Source organism: Corapipo altera, unplaced genomic scaffold (assembly GCF_003945725.1).
Source record: "Corapipo altera isolate COAL_440 unplaced genomic scaffold, ASM394572v1 23, whole genome shotgun sequence".
Classification (NCBI taxonomy): Eukaryota; Metazoa; Chordata; class Aves; order Passeriformes; family Pipridae; genus Corapipo; species Corapipo altera.
In genome coordinates, this window is record NW_020884878.1 from 18,623,402 (window position 1) to 18,640,843 (window position 17,442).

General features: G+C 52.1%; 1 protein-coding gene across 2 annotated transcripts in view; it reads right to left on the bottom strand.

The window, feature by feature from the left end:
- JDP2 (Jun dimerization protein 2) overlaps window positions 1-17,442 on the bottom strand; it is a 28,368-nt gene that overhangs the window by 3,838 nt on the left and 7,088 nt on the right. The window contains exons 2-5 of one of the 2 annotated variants that reach the window (XR_003526758.1): window positions 13,430-13,653; window positions 8,739-8,843; window positions 7,085-7,906; window positions 2,902-3,119 (exon numbers count right to left, since the gene is read on the bottom strand). Coding sequence is in view for 1 of the 2 variants with exons in the window: in XM_027638140.1 (XP_027493941.1) it covers window positions 7,721-7,906; window positions 8,739-8,843; window positions 13,430-13,630 (492 nt within the window). In the remaining variant the exon portion in view is untranslated. Of the gene's footprint in view, window positions 1-2,901; window positions 3,120-6,877; window positions 7,907-8,738; window positions 8,844-13,429; window positions 13,654-17,442 lie in introns of those variants that run through there. The other variant, XM_027638140.1, reaches the window with a different exon arrangement.

A 17,442-nucleotide genomic window follows, 5' to 3' on the forward strand; every position in this document is an offset into this window, starting at 1 on the left:
GAACAGATGTCTGCTTCCGCAGCACAGACACAGAAAACACCTTGTGCCTGCAGCCAAGGGATTTTGTTTGAACCAATGAGTTTGGTTCTGCCAGTCTGTTACATTGGCAGCATGGGGTGCCATCATCCTGCCTGGTCACATAGCAGTGCCAGCATGCACCAGCACCTATCAGCTACTCATCTATTATCTGCTGGCTGAAGCTGGTGAGTGAATCAGGTCACTTTGCTTGTAGGGAAAGTCTGCACAGAAGAAAAGGGCTGCCTCACTCAGCAAATGTCTCTGCAATGCAGCAGTGCCTCTGTCTGGCACCCAGAGAGCTTGCCTCTGTCACAGAAGCCAGTAGCCTGTGTACTGAGAGGCACTTGCAGATACCCACACGTTAGCTCTAGCACAAACCCCCTCTTGCTAACTGGTCACCAGGTGTTCAGCATCACCTTGCAATGAGCTGTCAGTAGGCATTTTATCCTCTATCAGAAACTATTTGTTAGCCTGCCTAGTGACTTGACTGGATTTTGGAGCCCACAGGCCTGCAGCACAGCCTTGCTGACAACTCCATGCAATTTCAGGACAAGCAGTTGTCCAGCAAATCCAAACAGCCCAGACGATGCTGCTGGAATTGGGGCTATGGCAAAGCAGAGGCAGGAACTGCAGTGTCAGGAGTCAGGACTTCCCCTGACAGTGCCACAGATGACAACTCAGCAAATTCATTCTGCAGAAACTAGATAACATCAGCACAAGGTAGTGGTTACTGGCAAATGATCCTGTTCCTGAAGCTTCATCTGAGACGTGACAGGCAGCAGTGAAACCTCGTTGTCAAACAGTCCCAACCTCTGCTTTTGCTGAAACCTGTGCAAGCTTCTGGAAGTAGCTTCTTGCTGGTATTTCTTAGGAGCTCTAGTTTGCAATTCTGGGAGCCCAGGGTTGGAATGGGGCCTTTTTGTCTAGCAGAGTCCCTTGGGCTGGACAGGGATGTGGAGTTATCAGTCCTACCCACATCCTGCCTTGAATGGCAGGAGTTTTTCCTCCTCCACAGGGGCTAACCTTTCACCAAAACCCGTAGCACCCTGCTCATACACTGCGCACAGAGAGCAGGATACAGGGCTGGAGAACCAAGAGTCAGTCTGCACAGAAACATTCAGAACAGCTAAGCTGTATTAAATTTGGAAGTGATTGAAGTTCAGTAAACCCCTTGGCAGATGGTCTTAATCAGAATTAGAGCAGTCCTGATACAAGACAGCTCACTCCCTCCCCCCTGAGGAGGCTTTGCTCACAAAGAGCTTATCACCACAGGCCATCATACCCACTGCCCACTCTGCTAAATTCATCCCTAGTCTGGAGTCCACTTGAGTTGGTCGCTCCACTTCAAAACACCAAACCAAAGTAAACCCATTTTAATGCAGCAGCAGAGCATCTGGAGGAGGGTTTTTCATCACCACACCAGCCCACCACTTTAGCTAATTGGGAATAACTTCTTAAACACCAGATGCAGAGAAAAGGCAAATCCCAGCCATGCTGTCCGAGGTGCCAGCCCTTCCCAGTGGTCCTGCCCAGTGAGAGCCAGGGAGATCTCCTGGCTGTAGGGAAGGATCTTTTCCTCAGATGGAAAGTGTTGGTGGCAGAGACGCTGGCAGCAAGTCCACTGCCAGTGGGTCCAGTTATACCTCTGACAGCACCTGCCCTGCCTGCCTCCATCACTCAGACGGGAGATGACCCTGGCCACCCCACCAACTGCACGGTGTGTGGAGAATCACGCCCTTAATCAGAGACAGGTAACCCAGCCTGCTTTGCCCTCAGGGCAGTTTCCAGAGCCCAGCAGGAGCGTGGTGCCTCCATGCAGGCCCAGGGCTTGTACCTGTGTCCCACTGTCTCATGCCCATGCTTCGGTCACCAGCAACCAGTGATCACAAATAAGCAAAAAGTGCACAAAGGCATGGGGAACCAAGTGGTACTTCCAGGCTCAGGGAAGCACTAGTTAGTTTTTCTCATTTCTCTGCAAATATCTTGGCAACATAGTTTTCCCTGGCTCCAGTCCTGCAGTCAGTCATGGGCCATGCTGGTGCCAGTACTGCTCAGCATAGTCTGGCATGCATGGTAACCAAAGCAGTTTTCACGACTCTTGGTAAATATCAAAGCTGGGGATTTTTGGGGCTTATTTTACAGCAAGTTGAGTAGACGAACCAATAAGGACAAAGATAAATGAATACCTGTTGCCCTTGGCTCAAAATGAAACAAGAGAGGCAGGTCACTGGCAAAGGTTAGTTAATACCACTTACCACAGTGTCACGGAGTCGCCCTTGGCCCCTGACGAGAAAGGCAGAGGAGGAAGTTTTTCAAATACAAAGTGAGAACAATACTGTGAAAAACTGCAAAGTAACGGCCTCCAAGCATCCCTTGCCTGTGACCAGCTGCAGGCCAAGGGAGATGTTGGATGCCTTTGCTCCCAGGACAGCACACAGGGACTCTCACCTACAAGGAGATGGGGGCAGCAGGTGGGGAGAGGCTGAGAGGAGGAGAAATGGAAGGGAGCTAACACAAAGCTTTGGAAGCACGATGCGCTGCTCATGATTGCAGGAGAGAGAGTGAAGAGCTGGCAAGACCAGGGGCCCTTCTAGGGAAACTGAGTTCCTGCTGCCCATGGGCCCTGCCACTTCTCAGGGGTCCAGCAAAAAGAAGGGAGTCAGACGTGCAGTGTGAAGCACCCACACCAACCTACTGTAGCTGGATCCTCAGCCCAACATACCTGCAGTGCCTCAGGCCTGGTGCTTTGAGGCAAAGTGGCACCTCCCTTTCCCTGGGAGAGAAGAGGTAAGAGTGGCTTTGCAGAGGAAACTGGGGTCGTATGTGAAGGACACCAGGGAGCTGCGACAAGCATCTAAGCAATGGAAAAGTGATGGGGCTCACCTGCTTGGGATTCAGGAAAAATATTGTACCACATCACCCTGGGGAGAGCTCTGGTCTGAACTAGGGAGTGTGGGAAGGAGCACAAGGGTTATGACCTGAGCATAGATCTCACAAAACAGGAGATAGGCATGTGCTAGATGAGGTGTTTGGCACATCAGGAGTTCCTGCTGGTGGTCCTGGTTGTTGAGGCACCTCAAGTATCTCAGAAGCAGAGGGACCTGCAGGTGAAATGGTGGGAAGCACCAGTGTTGCTGAGTGGGGTTATGTCTGACAAGAACCATCTGACACCATGGGGTGGCACCATGAACCACAGAATGACAGAAAGGTCTGGGTTGGATGAGATCTTTAAAGGTCATTTAGTTTCAACCCCCACCATGGCCAGGGACACCGTCCTCTAGACCAGGTTGCTCAGAGCTCCATCCAGCCTGGCCATGAACACTTCCAGGTTTAGGCAACCACAACTCTGGGCAACTTGTTCCAGTGCCTCACCACCCTCATTTTAAAAAGTTCTTATATCCAATCCAAACCCTTTTCCAACGTAAAACTGTTGCCCCTTGTCCTGTCACAACAGGCCCTGGTAAAAAGTCCCTCTCTAGCTTTCTCATAGGCCTTTTAGGTTCTGGAAGGTCTCTACGGTCTCCCCAGAGCCTCCTCTCCTCCAGGCTGAACAGCCCCAGCTTCCGCGGTTTTTCCTCAAAGGAGAGGTGCTCCAGCCCTCTGCTCATTCCCGCGGAGCTGCTCTGGACCCGTTCTGACAGCCGCCCGCCAGGCCGAGAGCGGTCAGCACTCGCAGCGCTCTCCCAGGCCGCGCAGCACGCAGGGCGGGCGCTCCAAAACCCGCGCCCGGCCGTGTCCCAGCGGGAGCGGTGCCGGCTCACCCGCCCGGCCCGGCCCCGCCCGCCCCGCTGCTCCTGCGGCCGCCCGGCGCCTCCTGCCGGCGGTCCCGGCTCCCGCCGCCTCCTCCCGCCCCGCCGGAGCGCAGGGGCAGCCCTGCCCGCGCCCAGGGCAGCAGCGGGGCTGGGGGCAGCCTAAGGGGCACACGCGAGCGGGACACGGCGAGGCCACGAGAGCGGCCGGCACGGGGGCACAGGGAGAGGGAGAAGAACCGGCCGCGCGGCCGCTGCCCGGTGCCCGGGCACCGGAGCACCCCGCCCGCCGACGGGCTCCTGCGTGCCTGTCTCCAGCCGCTTCGTGTGCGGATTTGCGTGAGCACGAACGAACCTCTGGCTGGAGCAGCCAGCGAGCGAGACAAGAGCTGTGTGCCAGCAGCGGCTGCCGTCCTCAGGGGTCCTGCACCCAGGGCCAGCAACTGCGGCTCTGCCTACAGCCAACTACAGCCACCCACGGAAGGGATGCACGTGTGTGTCTGTGCGCCCATCAGCATGAGGGGTGCAGCCCGACGACAGGCTGGACCGGAACGTGGGGGTGGCAGCAGCCCCACATCTATCAGGCTATCGGCTCCAGCACCACCGTCAGCGTACGAGATCCCATCAGCTCCGCCCGGTAGTGGCCCACAGTGCACCTAACACAGGATGTGGTGGTGTGGAATGGCCAGGAGGTGCTTCCAGCCCTTTGAGAAGTGTCCCTTGACTTTTCCAAGCCAATCCACATTACCAGTCCTCGCAGTACCTTCCAGGCGGGAGGACACTGCCACAGGTACAATAATTGCTATTTTGGTTTGGAAGCACATTATGGCATGCAGCAACATAGGATGTGCCTGGCATGTGCGCACTGCTCCTCCCCAGGCCCAGAAGATGCCATGGTAAATGCACCAGCCTGAAAGGTGTTCAGCGGGACCACCTCTCCCATGGCAAAACTTGTAACTTTGCTAAGGCGGGGCCTGAGTCTCAAAAGGACACATGCTACCAGACTCAGGAACATCAAGTAGCCTGTCTACTACAGCAACTGGGAGGGATTTGCAGCCCTCAGGACTACACAAGAGATGGAGCCTTTTCCATTCAATACTCACAGGCTGTGGCTTAAAGAGGAAGAGGCCCAAACTCTCTACATTAACTCCAATGGGTTATATCCTAACCAAGCCTCCTGAAAAGAAATGCCCTAAACTTCAAGTGGCAAACCCCTTGGTTTGCAGCAGAATGGAATGCAGCAGAAGGTTGTTTGGAGGACAGAGTCATGGAGTGGTTTGGGTTAGAAGGGACCTTAAGGATCATCTCATTCTAACCCCTGGGCATTGCCAGGACTCAAATAGCTCCTGCCCAAGCCTTGGCTAAGCATTAAACTGATCCATCCCTCTTCAGCTACTGCCTTTGCCACTGCTTCTAGCATGCTTGGTTTCAAAGGGCACCTTATATTTCTCATCCAAGCCAGCTGTTTTCATAGCAGAAATTTTTACTGCAGTGTGGCTATTTGCAGAGAAGGGCCATTGTCTGCCTCCACAGCACTGCCACTGCTTCTGGAAGGTGTGTGACAGCTGACAAGGTGAGCAAAAAGCACAAGATGCCTGTGGCTGGATCTGATATTCCACAGGGAGCACCTGCTGACCACAAAAGAGGAAAGTGATACTTGCAGGAATCTGGAAATTCATTACCATGTACACTTTGCAGAGGGAAATAAAAGTCCTGAAGAGATAAGTAGGCCCAGCAAGGGCTCTGTGTCCTCTCAGCAGAGCTTGATAAGAGACAGAGGTATCGTATTTTTTCAAAGTATGAAGATTGGCTCCTGACAGCAGCTGAGGAATGGGTCACATCTGAGCCACCTACTCCAGAGTCTGGGCAGAAGGAACAGCAGATGTACAGCTGCCCAGCTTCAAGGGCTGCACAGTAGGCAGTGGCAGCCAGGCCAGACACTGTTTTTCTCCACCAGCTTTGTTTCAGGTCCTGCCCTTGCTTATCCCTCTAGAGAACCTCAGCCAACAAGTTCTCCTAGGGCAAAAACCTTATCTCTAACAGATCTAACATCTTCACACTAAATAAGGCACCTAGCAGCATTTTGTGAGGTCTCAAAGGAAGAAGTTATAGAATGGGAGGGGAAATCCAGGAAGAAAGTATGAAGAAGAGAAAAGACTAATGTCAGATATCCTCAGAGGTTAAGGATTAGAAAAGGAGGCTACAGAGAGAGAAATATTCACTAGAGAAGTAATCATGCTCAAGGAAGACCTCCTCCCATGCTGTTGTCACCTTTAGGTCAAGCTCATCTCAAACTGCTTCAGTGCTCCTGGCTGGAGTGTGCATCTGTACCGGATGCTGAAAGTTTCTTTTCACTTGCAGTTTGCATCAAAGTAGCCTCATCCACAGTGGAAATGGGTTGGACACTAGGAGAAGACTGGGTGCACCATTGCTCCTCTGAGAGCCCTCAGTGGTGCACATACGTGAAGATGGGGTCTGCCCCAGTCCAGACCACTGCCTTCATACCTTTGAGTTAGGAACATAGCCATACTGTCAGGGCTTGGTTATTCATATGAGGATGCTGATTTTTCAGTTCTAGCACCTGAAGCACACCTGGCTGATTATCTTCTCAACCTCCACACTCCTGTGTTCAGCACTGGCCAAAGCCCAAGGTAAGATTTTAGGAGCTTTCCCAGCATGTCAGTTAGGGGCAAGGCTAGGACCTGGCAGAGACCCAAAGGAACTATTCTATCTCTTTATCATCCCTGAAATGAGTTCAAATTGCTGTAACTGGGACTGAAACAAGAAGGACCGAGTAAGGATGAGATGGTCTCCCTCTGCCTTTCCAGCTGGCAAGCCATGCCTGCCTGTCCTCTTTGCTGCAGCACTGAGCTACTTCTTGCTTGACAGCAGTCAGAGCTGCCTCCAAGGCTCCCAGCTTCTCTAGGGCGAATTCTCCCAGCCCACAAGTACTAACACAATCACAAAAAACAGCTCTGGGATCTGCTCCACCCTGCCACACAGCCAGGAATGCACCCAGTATGTTCAGCCCTGGCACATGCTGCCACAGTGCCAAGATCTGCCCAGAGCCCACTGTGGCCTGACCCGAACAGAGCTACGGGAGGACGGCATACACAAACATAACATTTACTGAGAGATACAGAACTGAATATTATGAAGGACATACATGGATGGAGAGGGTAGCGACACCACTGCAGAGGGCAGCTTGGACCCCTTTCCCAGCATGCCAGGAAAGGAGCTGGATGCTACCAGACAAGTGACAGAATGGAGATAACTGTGGCATATGTGTTGGTATCAAACAGACCATCATAACATACATTTCTATGGGATCACGTCTAGTGATTATATAAATCCTTATAGAGATTGCTGTATAAAAACTTTGTAAAAAATACTTTAAAAAAGTGTAAAAATGTGCATTCAAAAGCACGGCCGACACGGACAGCTGGGCTGTAAACATTATACTGAGTGTGCTTGTGAGGGGCGCCTGCGCCACCAAGCCCCGACAGGCCTGCCCACCAGACGGGGCTGCATCAAGTGTTTGTGGTTCTTGGGTTTGGGTTTCCTGCTGGAGCATGCTCCAGGAGCAGCAGCAGCCTCTGGGCAGGGTGCTAGTGGGCACCGTGCAGCTGCCACTCCTCTGCCTGCTGCCCCTGCTACCCACGGGGTGTGTGGTCCTTGCAGGACATGTGGCATCGTGGGTCCCCAGGGCTGCGGTGAGGTATCACAGGGAGGTTTCCCTCACTGGTGCCACTAGCCCTGCTCCCAGGTTCAGCCTCAGAGTACATGGTTGGCAGGTTCTGTCCCCATATTTGGTCCATAGTTCCCAAGGAAGCCCACTGGGTCCTCACTGGGTCCGCACCAGGTCTGGGTGCACAGTTCTTCATACAGTACATACATTAGAGACCCTGGAACACCCTGCGCCACTGTCTCCTCCTCCTGGCCCAGTGCCACCTTCACTTCTTCTCTAGCTGCTCCAGCAGTGGGTTAGCTTCACTCTCGGGAGTCTTGATGCTGTCTGTCCGCACGATGCAGGTGGGACGGTGCCGGTTTAGCATCAGGATCAGCTGCTGCCTCTCCTGTTTCAGCTCTTCTATCTGGGCCTTCAGTTCAGCATTCATGAGCTCTAGACGCTCAGACTCCTAGCAGGACAGGAACACAACCACATGTGACTTTACTCCAGCAGGATGAGATACGAGGAGAAACAATTTGGCCAACAGGCCATCTCTGCTCAGTGCTGCCCCTCAGCCCTTGGAGCATGGGAGCAGACCGAAGACCTGCCAAGGCACCAGGTCCCTCCAGGCAGTTCATCCCCAGCCCTGCTGCCTTGTGCTACCTAGTGCCACCACAGGGAAATACACAGCCACTGCCTGGGGCAGGTCTCTGCTGCACCACAGCTAAACCTCTGCCTGGCTGCTTTCCGTGGTCTGGAAGGGTGCTTGGGAACAAACCTATGTTTAAATTTTCGCGCCCTGCATCTGCAAGGACCTGCCCTTGTGAAATGACTCCTTGTCCCCCACTGTGTCATTTGCCCATGTTTCACCACTCTTTCCAGAAAAACAGCAAGGTGCTGTGATGATTTTTCTGCTTTGGAGTCGGGGTGAGTGGGCATCTGGCTCTGAACAGGAAGACCTTCAGGAATTCAGGCAAGGGGCCAGCACGGGGCCAGCCTGTCCTGTGCCACGCTCATGTGAGTGCTCCTGCTCCAGCACTGAGGCAGGAACACTATCATCTCTCCCCCACCACAAGCCCAGAGCCCTACTCCAGCCCTGGCACCACAGGTAAGCTCTGCCTTGGCATATACATGGCCACCACCTTCAGAGTCTCATGAAAAGTGGGGGCCTGTGTTTTCCCAGAAAGAGGCACAGGAGCAAGGGGAGGCTGAGGGGCAGTTCAGGAGGCAATGTTGCCTACAGCTGCGGCACCTTCCTATGGAGGTCCCTGCTGTGCCCTGGGACAGATTGGGGCACCCACCCGCTGCAGGAACTCCGTCCTCTCCTTCTTCTTGTTACGACATCGTGCTGCTGCTACCTTGTTTTTCTCCCGGCGCCTTTTCCTCCTCTCCTCTTCCTCATCCAGCTGCAACAAGACAGAGAAACCCAGGTCAGAGCCAGCAGATGTGGGTTGGGGCAGGAGGTAGGGGTGAGCATCTTGCAGCCCCTGCAGTGGCAGGGCAAGATGGAAGCCACCCATGTCATTGGCCTCCAGTGACATGATCTAATTCTCACCAGGAACCAGGTGTGCTGCTGCTACAGCCTCTAACTCCACTTTGTGGGGACACAGAGAGGGAGAGCAGTGTGGCATCCACAGCTGAGGGCCTGGCTGGCAGGGGACAGACAACCCTTCACAGGGCTTCTCCCTGCCTGAGAAAGGGCAGAGACAAGAACAGAGCCCCTTCCCACAAAGATGAGCACTGTTTGTCACACAGACATCTGTAGGCACAGCTCTGTGAGCACAGTCATTCAAAGCATCACACAAGCAGCCAAGGGTAAGAGGTAGAAAAACCTGAAAGATCTGCCAGCTGGGCCTGGCTGTTCCCCCCATTCCAATGCCTGGGACTGGTCTGCTGCAGCTGCAGTGCTGGCTGAGTCACAGGGCAACCATGGTAAAGTGGGGACAGGTCCTACATCCCCTGTAAAGAAGCAGGACACAGCAGTACCTGCACTGTTTGCTATGTGCTCTCTGACACAAACCACACAGGCCAGGTCAATAAGCCCTATGGGTTGGAAACCCATAATCAAAGTATTTAGGGATATTTGCTACAAAGCCTGTGTAAATGGCCTATGGCATGCTTACATCCAAGAACCCAAGCCAGCTCCTTCAAGAAAAATCTGAGTGCTGGAAAGCCCTGTGAAGTCAGCATCCAGGTTACACTTTGTAGCATGGATAGAGATGAAAAGGTCCTCAGTGCCTTCATCCACATTTGGCCTGGGACTCTCAAATTTGAGATGTCAGACTAAACTCCTGTTGACTGATACCTGATGGCCAGATCTACCCACATGTAGATGCACCAAGAGTTCCTGCTGGTAATGAAAGCTGCAGGTTCCATCATCCACAGTAAACTGCGCACAGTGCTAACATTCACCAAGTCCAAAACCCACTAAGCAAAACATCCCAGCGTGATGTGTAAGGACTGGATGAAACATGGACTCAGCAAAGTTAAGGTGAAGGGGTACCTCAAGTAAGCTGAATATCTGATACGCAGCATGTGGCATGCTTTAGAAGGCAATGTCCAAGTTTTATAGCACAAATAGATTTTGTATCTTCTCTACCTTACTTCCCAAGCATTATACCAAAGTTGCTATTTTAGCTGGGGCTAAAATATTAAGCAAAGTCAGCACAAGCTATACACAGACTTCCATAATGCCAGGCTGCCACCATTCCTTTGCCAAGGCAGTGTCATGGGGCACCATGTACCACACTCAGGAGAACTAGGATGGGAACTGCACTGTGGCTGCACAGTCAGAAATGGATAGCTCACACTATAACCACATAACTCAGATGTGACAGGTGACAGCAGAAATTATCAGAAGGGCTCAAACTCCATGCTCTGCTGCCAGCTCTTAAAAAAATGTCCTCACAGAGTTTAAGAGGAGGTGGACATCAGGGTAGCCATGATCCCCCTCTGCACATTTAACAACCACTCATCTCCCCCTAAGACAGCTCCTTGGCCTTTTAGTTCAAGGATTATTGGGAGGGTGCAGAGAAGGAACATGTGCTCACAGCTGCAAAGCTCAAGAAGCACCCCCAGACTTTGCTGAAAAGTACATCTGGGGTTGTAACAGGAACTGGAAGACCAAACAGCAACTGCATAAGCCCTGGGAACTGCCTGACATATTTCCATGCCTCATTGCTCCATTCAACAAGAATCACAGAATAAGTGACTGTCCCTGTCCCCTTCAGCTTCCCTCCACCCTGCAGAGGGCCCAGCTGTGAGGGGTGTGTCCTTAAGATGGAGTGCAGATGCTCAAGGAAGTTGGCTCAGCACAGACAGTGGCCACTTGAACTCTTGGCTCTGCTTTTTGACCACAGCTCCTGTAACTTCATAGAACCGTGAAGGTTTGGGTTGGGAGGGACCATAAATATCACCTCATTCCAAACCCCCTGCCATGGGCAGGGACACATTCCAGTAGAGCAGGTTGCTGAAAGCCCCACCCAGCCTGGTCTTGAACACTTCCAGGGATGGGGAATCCACAACTTCTCAGGGCAGAGAAGCTCTCTTCTTCAAGAAAACAGGTTTCCTCCTGTCTGCTTCTGCTTGATTTCAGTTCAGAAAGGTGACATAGCCCTGGTGCTGGGGGTTAGGACTCTACTCAGAGGCACAAGGGCCAGTGATGGTATATCACCAAATATTATGTCTCAGCAGTTGATCTCCAGGGGATCACTGTGGGAGGTGTGGGGATGCCTCCTGAATTGCTTCAGTCAGCAGCCTCAGAGACCGAGGTGATCATCCGCCTGAGAGGCAGGGCTCTGCCCCAGAGGGAGCACCCTAGGCAGGTTGCAGTGGTGGAAGAGCCCAGAAGCACCTGTCTACAGCTACCCCAAGAAGAGAGCAGCTTGCCCAGTGAGGCTGTCCATCACCCTGTGGGGAAGCCAGCACCCAGTACCCACCGGGTGGGTTTTGTGTGCACTCCCAGGCACAAACAGCCCAGCTCCAGGAGATGCTGGTGCCCCCCACAGAGCAGAGAGAGCTGCCTGTGCCCAAGCTCACAGAGAGCAGTCTGCCCTCCCAGGCACCACACAAAGCATGGCATGCCTGTACCCAGTGCTCATGGGCTCCGGCTCCCTGCAATAGGAAAGTAGCTGCGGGCTGCATTGCAAAATTATGTGTGGGCAGCTTCTTGGCTACTCATGGGATAAGCAGCTACTGCTTCATCTCCCCCGGGCTTTTGCTGCAAAGCCTTGCCAAGGGCAGCTCCATTTGCTGTCTTCAACTCCTCAGATTCACGGGTCATGTAGGGGAGGAACCAGCTGCAGGGAAGGCAGTCATGCAGGGGCTGCCAGTGGATTTCCTCTTATCTTTCCTCCACATGGTGTCTCAAAAACTGGTTCAGAGGACACTCAGCACTTTCAGTACCTACTGTGGGGCAGAACTGCCCTGTCCCTGTTAAGCACACGCCAGTGAGATCACATACCCATGCCCACAAAAAGCAAAAGCAGCTGTTGCAGGGCCAGCTCAGAGGTGCCTGAGATGCCCCAGGAAATGAGCTGGGCCCAGGAAAACAGGATAGCCACAGACTGCTTCTTTCTTCCCCAATCCATGAAGCAAGGTGGGCACTACAGGCCCATTCGCTGTAGGATACCCAGGCCAAGAGCTTGCAAGAGAATTTGGCTTCAGCTGCAAATCCATGACTGCTTTGTCCATGGAGGGACCAAAGCCACTACCATCCCCCAAGCCCTTACAATGTCCTCTCATGGCACCCTAGCCCAGCTCCTTCCATTGAAGAGCTGCCCAGTCCTTCCTCAGGTGATCTCCAGGCTGCACAAGCTGACTGGACGCTCCCTTGGGCACAGAGCTCCTATGCAAGGTGATCAGATGGACTTCATCCTACCAGCTCTCCCTGCAGGAGTCCACATCAAGGGGCTAAGGGGAAAGAACAGGGACCCTCCCCACAGGTTGGCCTGGCTGCTGCTCTTCTGCCAAAAGAGTTGGGCTAAATTAAGTGTCAGCCCCATTTGGAGAGTGGGTTGCTCCCTGGAACTGCTATTTTACCCCCTTCAGCTCACAGCTCATCATAGGCAGCTTTTCACATCATCTAGCACTTCCTTGCTCCTGTGTCCAGAGAACACACATCACCCCATCCTCACACGACATCATCCAAAGTAACCTCACATACAAGCAAATGCAGTGTTCAGAAGGGCTGTTTATTGGACCTTCTGAGAACACCCACCATCCTCACCAACGTGGGACCTCTGAACTGGTGGGTTTCCAGCTCCATCTGCAGGCAGTGGGAGGTGCAAGCACTCACCACCTGTACAGCCAGAGTCAAAGACTGGAGAACCAATACATAGGACAACCATGCAAGGAAAATGCTGTGCAAGTGTCTCCCTAGTCCCTTCAGCCTAATTCTGATGTGCCAGCCTGCGGTACCAAGGTGACATCACCCACCTTCCCCATGCTAGGAGACTCAAGGTGAAGCAAGGGCCCACCCCAAGCAGGAGGGCAGGGACAGCCCCCGCAGCACAGGCTGAGTCACTACTGCCACTTTGCACCGCTTGCCTGTGCATGTCATCCCTACTGGAGAGGCAACAGCAATGCCAGAAGCACCAAGGCCTTGGTTGGCACAGGTGACAGTTTGTGCAACTCCTCCTTTGGGTGCATGCCCTAACCTAGGGACATGATGGCTGCACCAGACCCCACTCCACAGGCAGGGTTTCAGTTCAGCCAGCTGCCAATGGCTGCAGGGGACCAGTCAGGTCTGGGACAACGAGGCCACCACTGCCAGCCAGTGCTGCAGGGACAAGAATTCAGGCAGGTGGAAGAGGCAGCTATGGGAGCAGCTACCAACATGCATGCACATCCAACAGGCAGTGTGACATGCTTATAAAACACACTGCTGGTCAGCCTGGTAGGACAGAAAAGCACAGGCAGGAGGGAAAACCAGTCAGGTGCAGACAATGACCCTGCAAGGTCACCTGCAGCCAGCAGCGCCCCCAAGACTCACCTCACTTTTCACAGGCTGGGGTCTCTTCCCAAGCTTCACCTCCAGGAAGTGGAGCGGCGAGATCATGGCCCCGATGTTGCGGATGTCGGCGCACTTCAGCTCCTCGGCAGTCAGGGCTGTGCCAGGCAGTCCTGTCAAAGGGCCGAGCCCAGGCAGCGCACCAGCCGTCAGGGACGGGTCGGGGATCTGCCCTGGCATCATAGCAGGGGAAACAGCTTCGTAGGCTGGAGGGAGAGTGAGACATCCCATTACAACCCAGCCTCATGACACAGCACAAGACAAATTCATTCTACAGTCCCATCACCTAATGGAGTGAGAACCAGGGAAGGGAGACATCCTTCCCCAGGGATGGCAAAGGCAGAGACTAAGCAAAACCTGCATGACAGAAACCAAAATATATTAATCCTGCTAGGAAGAATAGGCTACTAGGATATAGATCAGGAAGGGAAGAGACAAAGCACCAGAAGAACAGGAGCTGGTTGCAATGACAGTAATGACCCCACAGACTACTGGGTTTTGGCACATCTAGTCAGGACTGGGACACAGCACAGAAAGACCACAGATAAAACTGCAAGATAAAAATCTGCCACTGTACAAACATCTCCCAGCACAGACATGAGGAAGCAAAGGCTGGAAGGGAAATGGAGCAAGGTGAAAAGACTTGTTCTGTCACAAAAGAAAACCAAAAAGTTGCAGTGTAAGTGAGAATAGGATCAGGACAAACTTTGGCAAGTCACTTATGGGCAGAAGAAAGGAAGTTATCAAGAAATATGAAGAACAAGCAGCAAAGAGATAAAGAAATAAAACTACACCTAAAATGGGAAGCTCCCAGAGCTGGAGCTGTTACATCAGTCCAAAAGCGAAGGGAGCAGACGGTTATTGGCTGCAGCACAAGTACATCCCTGCTGTGTAACTGGCCTGGGACACCTACAAGTCACCTATTTACAATGCAAGGAGTCAACTTCTGTCTGCACAGCAACCATTTCCCACCCTTCCTCAACTCAACCACATCTCCCAGTGTTGTGCACTGCTCTCCTTGCTCTGCCCAGTCAGACCAGTCTCAGCACACTACAGGAGCCTCCAGACATCCACCCAATCCTGCCCCAGTTCAGGAGGCACTGACACAGCTGGGATGAGGACTAGCAATGTCAGGAGAGATAAGAAGGCTAAAGGAGCAAACCCAACCACTGTGCAGCTTCCTGAAATCACAAGAGCTAGTCACGAGGCAGGATTCAAGGAATAGTTGGGGAAACTCATGGAAGCTCTCATAGCACGAACTGCCAGAATGAGGAGGTGCATTAAATGAAGAAAAACATGTACTTGCCCTGCTCTTTCCGAAGCATCCACTCTCAGCTGCTGAGTGACTAGGTTAGAGGTGATACAGACTTTTGGTCCAGGCAGTATAGTTGTGCTAAGCAGAGACATACATGCACTTTGCCAAGCCAGCTGCCACGGTTGCTCAGCACTTGCCATCCTGGGGTGACAAATCTATGTCAGTACCAGACTGAAAACGAATAAAGCTGTGTGTGACACAGGACTGCTGGGTCACAGAGTCACAGAACAGTTGAGGTTGGGCACAACTTCTGGAGATCACCTGGTCCAGCCCCCCTGCTCAAGTGGGATCAGTTGAAGAGGGTTAATCATAACAAACAGAGAAGTTAAGGATTTCTTGGCACTGGCACATCTCTTTACCTAGGAGATTATATAACATATTTGTTAGTGTGAAGGAACAGGAGATAAGCAGCAGAAGGGAAAGAAAGACAAGCATACATGTTAGTCAAGGGCAGAGAGGCTAATGCAAGCTCCACAGCTTCCAGCATGTCCTGTACAGACAGGAGGATTTGCAGCGGAGTGCGCACAAGCCTCAATGAGCTGTGAGTTGTCATACAGTCTAACCTACCACCAAAGAGGTCTAGGTGTCAGCATGAGACATCCCCTGGCAGAATTTGCTCAGCTGTGACCAACAGGACTTGAGAAAGAGCATAGAAAAGCAAATGAAGCAAGATAGAGATCATGAAATGGCAAGTAGGAATCAAGCCCTTTGCTCCAGTCACCCTTTAGGAGATCAGAAAAGGGGAGAGCAAGCCAGCACTCCGCAGTGCCAGGAGCCCTGCTGTGGGGAGAGGAAGCTGGGCCCAGGGACTGTGATCTGCACAAGATCATTAAAGCATGAAAAGGAGAAGACAGGAAAGAGAGACAAGTAACTTCTGAAGTGAAATGACTCTACTTGATGAAATGGACTCCTGCCCATTTGGTGACATAAAAGAAAGAGAAAATATTTGGTAATTATACTTGACCTCGGAAAAGACTATAGGTCAATTCCTTGAGATTGCAAGGACCTAAACTGATCCAAAGTATTTGCCTTCCACATTGATTTCTAAACCAGACAGTTGTAATTCCACATCAGCAGTAGTTGCCTTGTACACTGTCTGGAGATGCCGATGCAGCAGGGCTCTGAAGCTGCATGCTACCTCCCTCCCCCTTCCTTTCAGGTCTACACATGACTAAGATGCTTCATCTGTCCAGAAACCAGCACCATCATACCCTTAGGTTGCCCTCCAGACAGAAAAATGCAAGTTATTGTGCCTGAATCCTTACTGTGTTCCTCAGAGACTGCCCCTCTCCAGCAGAAAAGCACTAGGTCAGTGAGGTGGCATGGCAAAGGGGAAGTGACCCCAGAGGCTCTTCCCAGGATAGATTGCCACAGGACACAGCTGTTGTGGCATTAAATTAAGTCTACCATTTTGGGATAGCTGCACACACTGCAGATCTAGCCATTTCTCAGATGCTGCCACCAAGGCGACATGCTGTGGCACTGAGGAAGACACCTGCCAATAGCAACACACCCTGGGCCAGCTGCTGCACAACCCTCACCAGCAATCCCATAGATGTCCATACACAGTTTGATCACCTTGAGTTTAAGCAAAAATTTAAAAAATAAAATTAAACTAAAAAAAACCATCTGAAGTCTCTATCCTGCAAATACCATGTGAGCTGCCATGGCACAAACCGATTTGGGGCCTTGACCCACCCTTTCACAGGCTTCAGGTTGGAATTGACTTGAGCCCAGCACTGGATAATGAAATCCATTCTGGACTTGGGGGATGTAGTTTTAATTTATTCATAGAATATGCTGAGTTGGAAGGTACCCATCGGGATCATACAGTCCAACTCCTGGCCCTGCACAGGACAATCCAAGAGTCACACCATATGCCCAAGAGCATTGTCCAAACACTTCTTGAACTCTGGCAGGCTTGGTGCTGTGACCTCTTTCCTGGGAAGCCTGTTCCAGTACCAAACCACCCTCTGAATGAAGAACCTTTTCCTAATATCTAACTTAAACCTCAGCTTCATTCCATTTCCTAGAGTCCTGTCACTGGTCACAAGAGTAAAGAGATCAGTGTCTGGCCCTCTGCTTCCGCTTGTGAGGAAGTTGTAGACTGCAATGGGATCTCCCCTGTCTCCTCTTCTCCAGGCTGAACAAACCAACTGACCTCAGCTGCTACTCATAAGGTTTCCCCTCAAGGCCCTTTACCATCCTTTTGGCCCTCCTTTGGATGCTCTCTAATAGCTTTATGCCTTTTTTATATTGTAGGGCTCAAAACTGCACACAGGACTCAAGGTGAAGCTGCACCAGTGCAGAGCAGAGCAAGACAATCACCTCCTTTGACGGGCTGGCAATGCTGTGCTTAACTGTCATCACAACATGCAGCTGACAGCACCCAGGCTGGACAGTACAGGTCCTCAGCCAGACTGAATGCAGAGTCACTGCAATTTATGAAATAAAGAGCAAGGAGAAATCTGTTTTCCAGACTGTGGCACAATCTGGCCACTGAGATTCCTCCCCCCTGCACTCCTGAGCCAGGGGCAGCTCCCTGGGGACAACTGGCTATTTGAGGAAACTGTTTTCTCTGGCACATCTTTTCCTTCTACATCTTTGATCTGGTAGCTTAATATGCCTTGAAAGAGCCTCTGTACCAGTGTAACATATGGCACAGGTCAGAGTGAAGGAG